Here is a 17,201-nt window from a genome sequence, read left to right as displayed (position 1 = left end):
ACCGTACCAGGCCGCATGCCCTCAACATAGGAGGGTAGGTGCTTTGGGGCAGGGGGGTGCTCTGAGGCCCCCCCACCCCAAAGCACTGTGTCCCCATGTTGATGGGGACAAGGGCCTTTTCCCGACAACCCTGGCCGTTGGTTGTCGAGGTCTGCAGGCGGGGAGCTTATCGGAATCTGGGAGCCCCCTTTAATAAGGGGGCCCCAGATCTCGCCCCCCCCACCCTAGGTGAATGAGTATGGGGTACATCGTACCCCTACCCATTCAACTGGAGGAAAATAAAATAAAAAAAACACACTACACAGGTTTAAAAAGTAATTTGTTAGGCAGCTCCGGGGTCTTCTTACGACTTCGGGGGTCTCTTCTTCTGCTCTCAGGTGCCTTCTTCCTTCTGCCGGGCTTTTCCGATGTCTTCTTGCAGCTCTTTTACCAGCGGGGGACCCGGTCTTCTGTCGTCTTCTTCCCTCTCCTCCGCTGTCTTCTTGCAGTTCTTTTACCAGCGGGGGGCTGGTGCCGGTCTTCCACGTTGTCTTCTTCCCTCTTCTCCGGTGTCCTTCTGCCAGACTTATCCGCTATCTTCTTGCAGCTCTTTTACTAGCAGGGGCCCGGTCTTCTCTTGTCTTCTTCCCTCTTCCCTTCTTCGATGTTGACACTTCACTTCCTCCCGCTGTAAGCCTTGTGCATGGCGCGCACCGATTTATATAGGCCTCTTATGACGTCACAGTCCCATCATGTTCCGGGTGGTGACGAAATAAGGGGGTGTGGTCACCTGGTGATTTTTAATCTTAAAGGATTTTTAGATTTTTAATGTGCAAAGGCAACCTCTAGCCATCAAACTGAAGTATCTCCATCATGGGTAAAAAAGTAGTAGAGGAAATCAATGTTAAAATAAAATTCCATACAAGGTAAGTGTTAACCCCCCTGGCGGTATTCCCGAGTCTGACTCGGGGTTAGATTTTTGTGCTAGGATCGGTAACCCTGAGTCAGACTCGGGCTCGCCTCGCTGGATCCACAGGCTTGGTTTACTTACCTTGTCCCTGGATCCAGCGATGCCACCGCGCTGTGTGAGCGAGCGGGACCTCGCTCGATTCACACAGTGCCTCTGTGTGCCGCCGATCTCCGTTCCCTGCGACGTTACGACGCACGGGAGCGGAGAACGGCGCCAAATTCAAAAACGTAAACAAACACATTACATACAGTATACTGTAATCTTATAGATTACAGTACTGTATGTAAAAAATACACACCCCCCTTGTCCCTAGTGGTCTCCCCAGTGCCCTACATGTACTTTAATATAATAAAAACTGTTCTTTCTGCCTGCAAACTGTAGATTGTCCATAGCAACCAAAAGTGTCTTTTTATGTCAAAAATGGTTTTAGAGCATCTAGAAAACGCGATAATAAATTATAATCACTTGCAGAATTGTGCGATAGCGATTTGTAGGGAAATTCGTCATAAAAAAATAAAAATAATGACAGCGACAATTCTGCAACTGAGCAAATTTCAGTGATTTTGAGTTGATTACATTATTGAATAATTTTTATTATAATTATATTATTATTTGTTATAATTATTTATAATTATTTGTTATATTATAATTTATAATTTTGTTTTAAAAAAAAATTCATACCCGCAATGCCTACAAGACCCTTGTTTGGTCAGATTTAAGTGAGTTATTCCTAAAAATTACAGGCCTACAGTATAAATGCCAAATATCCTTGCAAATAATGGTACCGCTTTCAGCACCTTTTTTCTGAAAGAATCATACCGCCAGGGAGGTTAAAGTTATTTATTTTTTTAAACACACTGCAACAGAAAACTCACCAGTCTAGCCTACTTTGAAACACGTTCCGTTCACTGCAGTAAGATCCCAAAGACATTCATATGGTGAGAACTTTTTTTTTTTTTTTTTGGAGTGAGGGGGGGGGGGGGGGGGGGGGTCTGTTTCCTAAAACCTGTGCTGTGCAAAGTCCCCTTTCTCTACTTGCTATATCACAGTGGGGTTCAAACATCCATGATGGGTTGGAACCTGATTCCTGGGTGTAAGGATCTTCTTAGAACAGAACTACACTGCAACTGAACAGTACAAAGCAAAAGTCCTATTTACTTATTTTTTAATATTCAATGCAAACTCCCCATCCATGTTTCCATGCTTTACATTGCTGAGAAATCATTAAAAAGAAAAAACCCTAGTATTTCTGACCGTGACCAGATGATCCATGCAGCATTTACTTTCTGGAATCCATCTGCCCTTAGCAGATGCAGGCAGTAGGGTGTGCTTAGCTGAGAACGCCCCTCCTCCCCTCTGCAGACTCCTGGGATGTGTGACATTATTTGCCTAGGCCTGGAAACTAGGAAGTAACTAAAGAAATGTAAAAAAACAAACAAAAAGCAAGTAAATATGATATACTTTTCTTTGTATTTACTTTGCTGGCAGGATTAAAATAGATAATGTTGACTGAGGGAAGTTCCACTTTAAGCTGGTCATATACTGTATGAATTGTTACAGTGGGAGGCAGCCAATATCCCTTGGTTGAACAATTGAAGGAGCCAGGCAGAAAATCTGAATCCAATTAGATGCAGCCACTGTTTGGGTATTTTAACAGCCGGCAGAGACAGCTGTCAAAATACAATAGGCACAATTGGAGGTTCATCCATCTGTGCTGTAGAGTGTGGATGGTGGAATCTGCAGGCTAAATGAAAAATAAAGCTATCACAGTTAGGCCAGCTTCAGCACTAACAATTGAATACACATGGCATCTTCTATGTGAGAGAGAGCAAGGAGCCTTCAGCAGTTTTTTTTGACCATGGCTGAAAAGATAAGCAAAAAGGTTCCCAGATCACCTTGTTAACAAGACAGTAGTGGAATGGACCGAAACAACCTGTATGAAAAGCTACAATCCTGAGCAAAATAGCTGGGTACCCTGCATGCAATTCACACACATACTTTTATTTCTAATGGTCTCCTAGCCGTTTCTTCTTCTTCGTTTATGAAATAATGTGTGAATGCCATTCTGTACAGTAATACACCTTCAATCCACAGTTGTCCCCAGTAGTAATTATTTTTTGTGTGTAGATATAGTACAATCGTACAGTTTAATCTAAACAGGGCTGTCTTAATGAGAGGGCACACCTGGGCACTGCCCAGGGGCCCCAGCTGCATGGGGGGCCCCCTGCACTTTCCCCAAAGCAGCTGGACCTTGAACCCACGCTGCCCCGAAATTGGGGGCCCCATGATGGTACTGAGAGTGATAGATACACAGGGGAAGCAGTCTGCCTCCTACCGTCTTGATGTCTGTTTACCTGCACTGTCATTGTAGGGGCCCCAGAGCATTACTTTGCCCAGGGGCAAAATTATATCTCTCTCTCTGGAGTCCATACCTCTCTTAATACAAGAAAGGACTTTGCTCGCTTTGGAAACCGCAGCTTGGCATTGCATGCCATTATTGAGCTTATGATCTACCAAAACCCCCAGATCCTTCTCCACTACAGATCCCCCCAGTTGTACTCCCCCTAGTATGTATGATGCATGCATATTCTTAGCCCCCAAGTGCATAACTTTACATTTATCAACATTAAACCTCATCTGCCACTCAGTCGCCCAATTAGACAGAGCATTGAGGTCGGCTTGTAAATTGGAGACATCCTGCAAGGACGTTATTCCACTGCATAGCTTGGTGTCATCTGCAAAGACAGAAATGTTACTTTTGATCTCAGACCCAATATCATTTATAAAGATATTTAAAAGTAAGGGTCCCAGCACTGAACCTTGGGGTACACCACTGATAACATTGGACCATTCAGAGTAAGAATCATTAACCACGACTCTCTGAATTCTGTCTTTCAGCCAGTTTTCTATCCATCTACAAACCGATATATCCAATCCCGTAGACTTTACCTTACACATGAGCCGTGTGTGCGGAACTGTATCGAACGCTTTTGCAAAATCCAAATATATCACGTCCACAGCCACACCTCTGTCCAGGGTTTTACTTACCTCTTCATAAAAGGAAATCAGGTTTGTCTGACAACTTCTGTCTTTCATGAATCCATGCTGTCTGTTGCTTAAATAGTTTTTTTCCCAGCAAGAACTCGTCTATGTGGTCTTTTATAAGCGTCTGCTTCCGCTGTGATCTTGGACACCCCTTCCTGTTGTCATGGCAGCGTGAAGCTGGTCGGGCTAAGTGGTTAACATCAGGAATATTCACTTATGCTATCAGCTGCAGGTTAATACTGCTCTACACATACCTATATACTGGGCCTTATGTCCATACAGGGTAACAAATGCCTCTTTATTTTTCCCAGCTACTACTTGGGTTAAGGGCTTTTACCATACCCCATTTACTACTCACCCATATGGGTTTTACTAATGTCATTAATTATCTCATTTAGATTGGAGCCCCAGGCACCTGCCAGTTGAACATTTATCTGGGATACATGTTAATGCTTTCGGTTTTCCCACTGGCCCTACCTCAGTTCCCGGTTGCAGACAACTCTAGCGGCCCATGCGCTCCTAGTCGCACATCCTCACATGCTGGAAATTAGTACGTTTTTTGGAGATGGCCCTTTTTCCATCTCTCTTAGGCCCCATACACACGGGAGGATTTATCCGCGGATACGGTCCAGCGGACCGTTTCCACGGATAAATCCTCTCGAGGATTTCCGCGGATTTCTATGCGATGGAGTGTACTCACCATCGCATTGAAATCCGCGCCGAAATCCTCTGGCGATGACGTGTCGCGCTGTCGCCGCGATTATGACGCGGCGACGTGCGCGACGCTGTCATATAAGGAACTCCACGCACGCATGCGTCGAATCATTACGACGCATGCGGGGGATCCCTTCGGACGGATGGATCCGGTGAGTCTATACAGACCAGCGGATCCATCCGTTGGGATGGATTCCAGCAGATAGATTTGTTTGGCATGTCAGCGAATATTCGATCTGCTGGAATCCATCCCAGGGGAGAAATATCTGCGGAAACAGATCCGCTGGAGTGTACACACCATAGGATCTATCCGCAGAAACCCATTTGCTGGGATTTTTCAGCGGATGGATTCTATCGTGTGTATGGGGCCTTACTGTCTCCCATTATTTGGATGTTATGCTAAAACGTACATATTATACTTGTATCCTTCTGCAGATCTTACCCCACTACGCATCCGCCCCTGAAGATTGGCAATAATGCCATGAAAGGCATCTCTGGCTTACACAGATGCTACATGTTTCAGTTTTAGGACTAACCTCAGGTTTAATCATTCTATTTATGAGGATTTTTCTAACAATGCGAGGAATAATTTGTTATACAATGTTTATGGTTCTTGCATCATGCTTTTTTTTATGCTCATTGCTATGTATGTTTACTATTATGTATACATTCAAAATCGCATGCTCTGCTATGTGTTTTAGATAAATAAACACATCCATATCAAACTGTCCTATCTTTGAGTCTTCTCCGGCATACCTCATTCAAAGTCCCAATCCTCCTCCTTTTTTCTACATATACGGTAACAGGGATGGAGATATATGTTTACATATTTCTCATTCAAAGTCCCCAAAAAAAACGTTTTTTTTTCCTCGTGCATCAATGATTTATGTTGATAATCCTAAGGAAATTACATTTGACAGAAAATTACAAAATGATTCATGTAGCAAATGCTATATACAGTATATGTCATATTATTTAAATAAAGGGAATTTTTTCATCCTAATCAGATGCATGCGCTAGAGCAGCTTTTGTATTATTGTATCTAATATCCCAGGGGTTTGTCCAAAGAGATATTTACCACAGTCTACATAAGCTGATTATCATTAGACAAGGCCTATATAATCGTATCGTGTATGCAAACCTTTAGATCTAAGGTACCCTAATAAATTGCCCCTAAATTAAGTCTAATTCATTTCATTGCTGGCTACAAACACATTTTCACTTCTTTCAATACCAGTAACGCAATACCAGATGGAAATCCCCGTTATGTATGTCAACTGGGATTGTAAACCATAATTTCTTAGCCAACTGTAATTTCTCTCTGCATTATATTAGCACATTTTTGTATTTAAATAATACAGAACTTCCCAAACCATGTGTATTTTCTTTGTTTAAAACTTGTAATGGGCATCTAGTATAAATTCTATTAAAATCAAAACTTTGGATATGCATTATATTTACTAGTGCCTAATAACACACTACAGTCTGGATAATCAGGTCATTGAGGATATGTGTTTACACTGAATACATTTGCTTTGTTTTACATTGGTTTGGAGGCTTGATAACTGAAGAGACCCTTAAAATGGAAAATCCTATTTGTTTAGAATAATACATGCCAGACTGTGTGACTTATTGCCCTAACCAATCATGCAAACAATTGTGTGATTGTGTATTGTAGCTTGGAAGCTTGGAAGATCCAAATACAAATTTACTGTTTATCAAAAAGCTAACGTCATTATCAGTTATCCTATCTCATTGTGTGAATGAATGATATCACATGGAGAATACATTATCAAGGTGAGTCCACTAGATTAAACCACATCTCCCAACCATTTAAAGAGGATCGAATATCAGATATATATTTTTATGATAAATCCATGCAGGCTAAGTAATATGCACATACCTAGGGTAGGCACAGTCACTAGATTGGAGCTCGATCATTGCTTTATAATGATGAAAGGTAGAGTTTGTATTGAAAAAGTATGCTGTTACTGCATATGGTGACATGTCAGCAGTGTATTCATGACGTACAATACAGTATTTTACTTTTTCTATTTGGGGGGGAGTTGACCCCTATAAAAAAAAAAATATATATATATAAATATATAAATATATATATATATATATACAGAAACAGTGATTAGTGCCAAAAGAGACACTGACAGAATCTATTTACAGACTGGAACCTCGGTTATCAGACTTATGGGGGGGTACCCTTCATTTAAATCTGTCGGTGCATTCCCAGAGGGGAAGCACTGTAGGCTGTATGAGGAATGCTTTATGCTCTCAAATGGTTACACTTTAAGTTCAATAAAAAAAATGGTATGCTGAGAAACATGCTGCAAACTCTAAAGCCCTGTACACACGGGCCGAATGTTGGAAGACATCAGTCGGTTCAATAAAAAACAGCCGACCGGCTCCCAGTCATATCCTTTTGAATAGGGTCGAGTTTTTTCAACCACCACATACACACTATATTAAAACCTACCTTTCCTCATTGGAAAATAACAATCAAAAAGGGTGGGGGGGTTGGGTGTTCGAAGTCTGGAAATGTGTGTCAAAGAATTGCTTTATGTGGAGTAAATTATCATATTCTGAGTCAGGGATCTGGTACTTTGATTTCAGTGAAGAGAAAGGGATAAAATTGGTGCCTTCTATAAAATTAGAGAGTGAGGTTAGGTTATTATTTTTCCACCATGTGAGATCCACTGGGATTAGGGTATTTGGTTTGAATTTTGGGTTGCCCAAAAATGAGGCGTATGGGGGAGATTTAGAAGTGAGATTGTATTTATCGTTATGAAGCTTCCATAGATAGTATGAGTGAGAGACTACTTGATTTCGGGAGTTTAAGGCTTGAATTGGGATTTTATTCCCCCAGAGTATGCCTGAGATAGAGTATGGTGCTATAGAAGCCTTCTCAAACTCCACCCAAGGAATCCTGGAATGCGGGATATGCCATTGTGCAATTTGGGTCCATCTTGCTGATAAATAATACAGCCAAAGGTCCGGAAGGCCGAGGCCTCCACACCTCTGGGATTTATGCAGAACCAATCTAGATGAACGTGGATGGGAGTCTGACCATACAAATTTATTTATCTCAGATTGAAATCCGATTTATTTCAGACCTATATTCCACCTTAATTAATAACACAGATTCTCACAAACTACCTTATATGCTTAAATGGGAACAAGACGTAAACTTCACTTACTCCACAGTTAACTGGGATAACTGTATAAATAACCTACACAAATGCACTAAATCCATTTCTATCAAAGAAACGGCCCTAAAATTATTTACAAGATGGTATTACACCCCAATTAAACTCCATTCCATTTTTCCTTTAACTTCCCCTTCTTGCTTCAGAGATTGCAATTCCTTAGGCTCGTTCCCCCACATATTCTGGCAATGTGACAAGGTCAGAGGCATTTGGTCACAACTGGAGAATTTCGCCTCCAAAATCTCTGGCAATATAATCACCTTAACGTTACATAATCGCATTCTTTTTTCCCCAATCACCGGTCTTTCCACTTGCCAAATGGGGCTGATTCACACAATTTGTGTCGCCATACACCGGCTAATAGCTTCCCATTGGAAATCGCCATCAATTCCCCTAACCCCACTCAAACCCAGAATCAACAGTATAAACTTAATGGAAAAAATCTTCCATACCCTACAAAACACTATCCACACTTTTAATAACAAATGGTCTCCCTGGATTGAGCATTCCCCCCTGTTCTTTAACCCAGTCTAGACTCCCCTCGTTTGTCATACTTTATTTGATATGGTTTGATTTCAGCCTTTGACACTGTTTTGCCGTCCTTTAAGGCCTTGTACACACGACCAGACATGTCCGATGAAAACGGTCCACGGACCGTTTTCATCGGACATGTCTGCTGGGAGGTTTTGGTCTGATGTGTGTACACACCATCAGACCAAATTCCCCGCGGACAGAAAACGCGGTGACGTGGCGGCGACGTGCGCGAACCAGAAAGTGCAATGCTTCCACGCATGCGACAAATCACTTCGACGCATGCGGGGGATTTCGGACCGATGGTTAGGTGTACTAACCATCGGACATGTCCGACGGACAGGTTTCCACCGGACAAGTTTCTTAGCATGCTAAGAATCTTTTGTCCGCTGGAAACCTGTCCGCTAGGCCGGAAAAATGTCCGCTAGGCCCTACACACGATCGGACATGTCCGCGGAAACTGGTCCGCGGACCAGTTTCAGCGGACATGTTCGGTCGTGTGTACGAGGCCTAACATGTCTGCTAATATGGATAATATTTGAAACCTTTATGCGCAATACTGGTTTGTCTACTCGTTTCCCATATGAGTTAACCCTCATTTTGTATCTGCATTGCTTGTATGGATTTGTACCACCATCTATTTCTTTAATAAAAGTTTGTAAACAAAAAAAGGAAAATAACAATCATGTTGGGTTTTGGTAATGTTCGCTAATAGTTAACAGCAATTTTTTAAATATCCAGCTATATGTGCATGTTGCTGTAATGCAAGGTCATTTTTAAGATAATGTAGAATTCCAAAAATGTCAAAAGCTGAACACTAGGCAGATACAATATATACCAAGTAATGCAGGTACGTACGCATTTAAACATCATGAAATGTATTTTAAATGCGTACATTTATTTGACTTGATATTGGCATCTTATAATCCACTGTACACATGTGCTGACAAGGAACATGCAAACACAGAAGAGATTTTTGCATTAGTATTTTGCTGTTCCTTCACTGACCTGGCACAGGGAGGTGATCTAGCTGTGTTTCCTAACATTAGTAGGTAATATCCAGGTCACTAAACCTGCTCTGCTTTCCGGCAGCATTTAAATATGGTGCAAAGACAGTCTGAGAAAGACTGTCAAACCGTGTAGCCATGCACTCATTTTGCACCCCACACTGTCACTTCAGGTTCACTTGCATTCTACGGACCTCCAGCTTTCAAAATTCTTGCTCCTGGCTGCTTGGATACTTCTAGCCACCAAGGGCGTGGTAGCGAATCTTGGACCATTATTTGCTGAAAGAATGGACCTACAGAGGCCATTATCCACTATGTATTATCATTGAACTAATTGGGTGAATAATTGTTTTTTGCTAACTTGTACCACCTCATTGCTGCACTTACTTGAGGCCTGCTGGTGTCTTTTCAGCTTGTATCATGTCCTGACCATCTGTGTGCCTGCTTGAGCTGTATCCAGATAATGCAGCTCACCAGGAGCCCCAGCCAAAGCTGACCATACATTATACAATTTACCTATTACGTTTCCAAGTTTCCTTTAGATATGCCTTCGATGTTCTTGTTAAATTTCCTTTAGATTTTCAATGATGTAGTGCAAGGGCCTGCCTGATTGCATGCAAATTGAAAGTGCTTAGGTTGGACCTTATATTATATGGTTTTAGTAAATCTAAAGGAAAATTGTACAAGAAAATTGTATAATGTATGGCCAGCCCAATTCCGATGTTTTTGATGACCAGCATATTTTTATACTGTTGCATGTGCGTTGCCACTTGTCTTTTCTGTTCACAATACTGTACATGTATTGCCTTCTACACTAAGACCCCTTTAACACCGAGGCACTTTGCAAGCGCTATAAAGCTAAAAATAGCACCTGCAAAGCACCCTGAAAGAGCTGCTCCTTTCACACTGGAGAGCTGCGCTGGTAGGACGTTACTTTTTTTTCCTGCAAGCAGCATCTTTGGAGCGGTGTGTATACAGCTCCTTCTCCACTCCTACCTATTGAAACGAATGGGCACCGCGACTACAGTGGCGCTTTACGGGTGGTTTTAACCCTTTTTCGGCCGCTAGTGGGGGTTAAAAGCGCCCTGCTATCGGCCGAATATCTCCGCAAACATAATAGTAAAGCACCGCCGCTCGCGCCCCAGTGTGAAAGGGGCCTTAGATTGTGCACTCTGGCTCTTCCTATATACTTTCTGGCAAGGCTGTGTAAATCTCAGACAAAATTTAAAATTATTTTATTTATTTCACTTGTGTTAGCTGTTTGACTTGAATTCAACATTAACAATCCTATTGCTTTTTTATAGCTAGTAAACATTTTCAGTTTGAGGTTACATTGCATTTAAAACTTACACACAGACAGCAAACAATTGAGCTGCAAGTTTGAAAATGACTTGCTAAGCTTTTTTTTTTTTTTTTCCCTTTCTTTTTTTTTTTTTCTTCCCACTTCAGACTTAACCATTTACCGGAGGAAGGTAGCGAGACTTTCCCGCCATTCATTTGCCCAACAAGTCTCCTTCTGGTTTCGCATCATGTGTGGAAGTTTTTTATTTTTTTAATTTTTTTATTTATTTTTTTTTTTTCTACTTTTTTCCTTTTTTTTCTTCCTTTTTTTAAACACTTTAACACTTTAGTACCTTCATACCTTTCCACCTCCCCTTTCCTCCCAACCCCCTGTACCTCCAGTTACCTTTCTGTATCTTGCATTCAATCTTATTTTCTATCTTGTTGTTTTCTTAAATTGTTTCCCGCCCTGAAAATCTAAATTATCTTACAAAATCATACCCTATGCCCTATGCACCCATTAACTCCGCAAATACCATGGAATGTTTGAACTCTGACCACTTCGACCATGTCATTTCATATTCCTCTAAGCCATCTATGTCACTTAGCCTTAAGTATTCTACATTTTGAATGGAGTTTATTTTGTTGCACCATTCTTTAATGGGGGGACTTTCCTTGTCTTGCCAGTGACTGGCTATCAGACTTTTAGCAGCTGTTAAAAGATGGGGTAAAAGACTTTTTTGATATTGTTTCATAGGTAATCTGATCCTTTGGTGCAAACATCCCCATGGATCATCTGGAATCTCTATATCTGTTACTTTGGTGATTAATTGTCTAATCCTTCTCCAGAACCACTTAATTTTTGGACATTGCCACCATATATGCGCCAAATCTCTGATCTGTCTACATCCTCGCCAGCACAATTCTGGGGCTTCTTTCTTATATTTATGAGCCTTGTCTGGGGTGATATACCATCGCGTCAGACATTTGTAATTTAGTTAGATTATTTTACTATTAGCTGACGAGGTATGCACTCTTCTCCATATTTGTTTTAATTCGAGGAGACTCAAAGAGGATCCCAATTCTTCCTCCCATTTTTTGATATATGGTGGAATGTCCAAATGACCCACTTCTATTAGACATTTATAAATTTTTGAAATAACTCCTTTCCCTGAATCCCCCTGACTAATTCTCTCCAGGGGGCGTAGGTTTTCCCCAGATCTATGTGGCTGTGGTAGAGACTCAAAAAAATGTTTTAACTGGCCATACCGCCATTCGTTTATCTCTATTACCTCCCCTCTGTCCTTTAATTCCTCATAGGTACCTAATTTGTCTTGCGTCATGACATCCTTCAGCTGAGCATTTTTTTTCTTAATCCATTTCCCAGAAATTTTCTCTAACCCTGGTGCAAAATATTTTGAGTTGTTTAATGGCATAAATGGTGAACTAAAATCCCATTTTTCCCTCTTGTGAACTCTGTCCCAAGTTTTGATAGCGTGCCGTGTAATGCTATGTGATTGTTTATCTAACTCCCTATATTTATCTGGAATCCATATAATACTCCCTAAACGAGCCTTGCTCATATGGTATTCCATGCTTACCCACCTTTTTTGCTTAGTGTCCCTAATCCAGTCTATCACTCTTGTGAGAATTACTGCTTCATAATAACTTCTAATATCTGGTGCTCCCCATCCCCCTTGTGTCTTATTTTTTTTTAAACTTGCCCAAATGATACGCGCTTTTTTACCCTGCCAAACAAATTTTAATAAAATCATTTGTAGGGTCTTAAAGTACTTCTGAGGTAGAGCGATCGGTAACATCTGTATCTTATACATGATTTTGGGCAAGATTACCATCTTAAAGATATTCATTCTCCCCCCCAGGATATCTGACCTGCAGAGAGTCTACTAAGTTCTGTTTTAATATCATCCAGCAAAGGTACGAAATTTACTTTATAGATCCTGACTCTTGACATAGCTATTTTTACCCCTAGATATTTTATTTCCTTTTTCCCCCACACAAATGGAAACTCCTTTTGATAGGTATTTTGGTCGTTCTTAGCTATATTGATAGAAAGAGTTTCAGATTTAGTTGGATTCATTTTAAAATTAGAAAGCTCTCCATATTGTTTCATTAGTTTTAATAAATTTGATAACGTTGTTCTTGGGCATGTTAGGTAGAACAGGATGTCATCCGCGTATGCCGCGAGTTTGTGTTCCTCCCTTCCTACTTCTATGCCCTTTATGTCAGAGTTCTTCCTTATTCTCCTTAGAAGTGGTTCTAATGCTAGGACAAACAAAAGGGGGGATAGGGGACAGCCCTGTCTTGTGCCGTTGTAAAGTTCAAATGCCCCTGAGAGAGTCCCGTTAATTTTTACCCTGGCAATGGGTTTATTATACAGTACTTTGATCCTTTTTAACCCTTTTTCGGCCGCTAGTGGGGGTTAAAAGCGCCCTGCTATCGGCCGAATATCTCCGCAAACATAATAGTAATGCACCGCCGCTCGCGCCCCAGTGTGAAAGGGGCCTTAGATTGTGCACTCTGGCTCTTCCTATATACTTTCTGGCAAGGCTGTGTAAATCTCAGACAAAATTAAAGATTATTTTATTTATTTCACTTGTGTTAGCTGTTTGACTTGAATTCAACATTAACAATCCTATTGCTTTTTTTATAGCTAGTAAACATTTTCAGTTTGAGGTTACATTGCATTTAAAACTTACACACAGACAGCAAACAATTGAGCTGCAAGTTTGAAAATGACTTGCTAAGCTATTGCTTGACTTGTCAGACTTTTTTTTTTAAATAGCCAAAAGTGAAAAAAGCCTGTAAACGAAATGCAGCTAAACATGGGTTACTGCTTTTAGCCGCATTTAGCCCTGGTTCACACTGGGTACGATTTGGAACGATTTGAGATGCGATTTGACATGTCAAATCGCATCTCAAATCGGCGGCAATTGTCGGCAATGGCACTGTCCTAATCAGTGCGACGCCGCATCTGCGATTTCAAAAAGTAGTTCCTGTACTACTTTTTGCGATTTCGGGCCGCGATTTACATTAAATTGCGGCCGAAATCGCGGCAAAATCGTGGCCGCGAATTTTGAATTCGCAGCAGTGTGAACCTAGGCTTAGCGCTTGAAATGCCTCAAAACTCATCGTCTGAACTTTCCAAAAAAATCCTCTAAACTCAACTGCCTAGAAATGACTATAAACGACCCTGTGTACTGATAAGATAACATAGAGGAGAGTTCAGGAGAAGTTGAAAAAAATGCCCAACGGCTCTTAAACATCCGTTTATCAGCAACAGTGTACATGAGGCCTAATTGCAGTATCAGTTCAGCTTGATTTAAAATACTGGTTCAAAAACAGCATTCACAAAAGCGATGACCTTTGACAGGAGTAGCCATATGCTAACCCAATGCAAATTAAAGCAGGGTTATACCCCGCAATTTTTTTTATTTAAGTCAGCAGCTACAAACACTGTAGCTACTGACTTTTAATAAGGACACTTGCCTGTCCTAGGCGCCCGTGATGTCGGCCCCCCGAGGCCAATCCCTGAATCACGGCAGGTCCCGGCGCCGCCATCCTCACTAAGGGTAACAGGCAGTGGAGCCTTGCGGTTTCACTGCCCGTTTCCTACTGCGAATGCGCGAGTCTCGCGGCGCTTTGTGAATTGACGGCTGCTCTCTGGGATACACACAGTTCCCAGAAGGCAGCTGGCCCCATTGACCAAAAGACAACGCAAGGATGAAGACCTGCCGTGGACTAGGAAGAGGCAGATTAGGAATATCCGCATAGCAACCGGAATTTCTGGTAAGTAAAAAGATTTATTTTTCAATTTTTTTTTTGAGCATTTTTTTTTAGGATGGACCTCCTCCTTAATTCCAATTGTCAGCAAGTATGCATGTACCCTATTTATGAAAAAAATATTAAAATTATATAAAAAATAAACTTGTTTTTATTTTTTACGATCATGTGAATAATAATACAAAGAACATATTTAAGTACTTTAGTTTATTGTTGTTTATAAGTACAAATGACTTTCTTTTGGAAACAGTCTTCTGTCCCTTTTTATAATAACTACAAATATAAAAATACAAGGCAATAAAGCAACAAAAATGTGCACATCTTCATATAAACAAACGATCAAAAGTGTTGTACAAAATTATTTACATTTGTAATGTATTTACACGTTCTAAAAGTACATTTGAAAGAGTACACTAATGTTAAGTTATCAAAAAAAGTAGCTAAAATACAGTAGCAATCTTACAAAAACACCAATTTTAACCACAAAATAAATAGACAATAAAATACAGCATTTTATAGAACAAACAAGACCCTTTCTGTGTATTGTGTTTTGTCTTTACCATCCTTGGTAAATTCAAGCTTTTTTTTGCTGCATCAAAACCTTCATCAAATCTATTTTTGGTTACACCATTATGTAAGGTACTGCAATTAAACAAGAGTAAATTGCATAGTAACTTTGAAAAAAAATTACTGTGTCCGATAACATAGGTTGCATAAACAGTTCGAAACAAACGATCACTTACATGATTCTTAACATCAGCGTTTAACATATTTAATGATATCCCATTCGTTAGTTCTGATAAGGAAAATCCTGTAAAAGATTACAGATCAAGTGCAAAAAACGTTGTGAAAAATTCACAAGAAGAATGTCACTGCCAACACAAAAATTCAGGAGGGACAGTTGTAACTGTAATGCCTTGTACACACGATCAGGCTTTTGCCCCGGCCAAATCACATCGGAATTCCGACGGAATTCCATCGGAGTAAAATAGAACATGTTCTATATCTAAACTCCGACGGAATTCATCGGAATATCCGATGAAAAAAATCCGATGGGGCTACACATGATTGGAATATCCGATGGAAAAAGTCAGTCGGACTTTTTCCATCGTGTGAACAAGGCATAAGGCTTATGTTGCTAGTTCTGAATGCTGTTGGTTATCCATAAAATATATTTGGTAGGTAGTGATATACGGTAATTGCATAGATGTGGCTAGTAGTGATATCACACCTGCATAAGATGTAGCGATGTCACAGACGCACAGGCAAAATTATTAGTACTGTGGTTCCACGCTGGTAATCATTTAAACAGCGGAGCTCCTATGGGGAAACCCAGCAAACATTCAGAGAGTACAGTATTCTATTATGGATCAGATCAGTATCTGCAGTGACATGACACAGAGGAGCCTACAATGTTTTAGGCGAGCTTATCAAACTATATATAATCAGCTAAATGCTTGTGTAGTGAATTCCACGTTGTACTTTTACATATAAATAGAAGAAATGCTTCCAAGAGATCAGTGCGTTTTTTTTTTTTTAAGGCTAATGAAATATATTTGGGTAGTTAGCTTTAAAAGACCTCACTTAACTACATTTAAAGCGACGTTAAACATATGGAGAGCCACGTTTAGGATAAATTTAGATACTAATGAGATTAAGAACAATATTAAATTATATAGGGACACTGAAGTTTTAAAAAAACATAAAAACAAATACACATATAAAAAGATGTACTTGCATGCTCAAGTATTAAATGAATATTTCTGAGAATATATATATATATATATATATATATATATATATATATATATATATAATGGCTTGTCCTTTGCGTGCAGTCATCCATGACCTCATTTCATTTACTAAACACTGTAACAGTAAAGACAGTGCTTTGGTCAAAACATCACTAAACAACCCTTAAAAACCCTTGTGTGTTGAGATGTAAATAAGCTGTATTGAGATGAAACCTGCCAGCTACTGTATACTGCAAAAGAAAAGAAAACAGAACGGTTGTAGCAAACATTCTCTGACTGGTTGATCACGTGGTATTTTAATACAGAGTTATAAATAAAGAGAAAAAAAAAAAAAGCATGTTCTATTATTATGATCCAGTTCTTCTTCCCACCCCACCCTCCTGCAAGTCCATACCACAACAGGGATAATAGGTTTGCATGCAGCAACGACCCTAGCGTCCTAGAGTTACTACAGTCTGCATAGTGTTTCAGCAATGAGGCAGTGGGGAGAAGATTGCATAGCGAAGAAGAGCCTTTGGAGAGGATCCATTCTAGTTCTGATGTCTCTTCATGTGTAGGGCTAAGTGATCGGAGCGGGAGAAGCTTCGGTTGCAAACCGCGCACTGAAAGGGCTTAGCTCCTGTGTGCTTTCTGTAGTGACGAGTCAGTTCATCAGAGCGGGCGAATCTCCAGTCACAACCTTCCCACGTACACTTGTATGGCTTCTCTCCTGCAAACACAAATAGAAGACTCTTATGAATACAGAGGTTTCATACTACAAAAAAATTATTGTGAAGGTCTATGATACATGCATAAAGATTAAAAAGGGATAAGGTTTACTTTCCCTACAGTGACTCATAGTCAGCCTGGGTGGGCAGTGGTCCAACAGCAGATAGAGCTGTCGGAGCAGATGCAGATC

The 17,201-nt window shown here is 40.4% G+C and overlaps 1 protein-coding gene across 1 annotated transcript in view; it reads right to left on the bottom strand.

Moving 5' to 3' along the window:
- Positions 1-16,074: 16,074 nt before the first annotated feature.
- KLF5 (Kruppel like factor 5) overlaps positions 16,075-17,201 on the bottom strand; it is a 28,679-nt gene continuing 27,552 nt past the window's right edge. Inside the window, exon 4 of the mRNA XM_040341372.1 lies at positions 16,075-17,012. Coding sequence (XP_040197306.1) covers positions 16,834-17,012 — 179 coding nt within the window. The 3' untranslated portion in view covers positions 16,075-16,833. The remainder of the gene's footprint in view (positions 17,013-17,201) is intronic.

Source organism: Rana temporaria, chromosome 2 (assembly GCF_905171775.1).
Source record: "Rana temporaria chromosome 2, aRanTem1.1, whole genome shotgun sequence".
NCBI lineage: Eukaryota > Metazoa > Chordata > Amphibia > Anura > Ranidae > Rana > Rana temporaria.
Note: the sequence above shows the minus strand (reverse complement) of the source record. Positions and strands in the feature narration are given on the sequence as shown.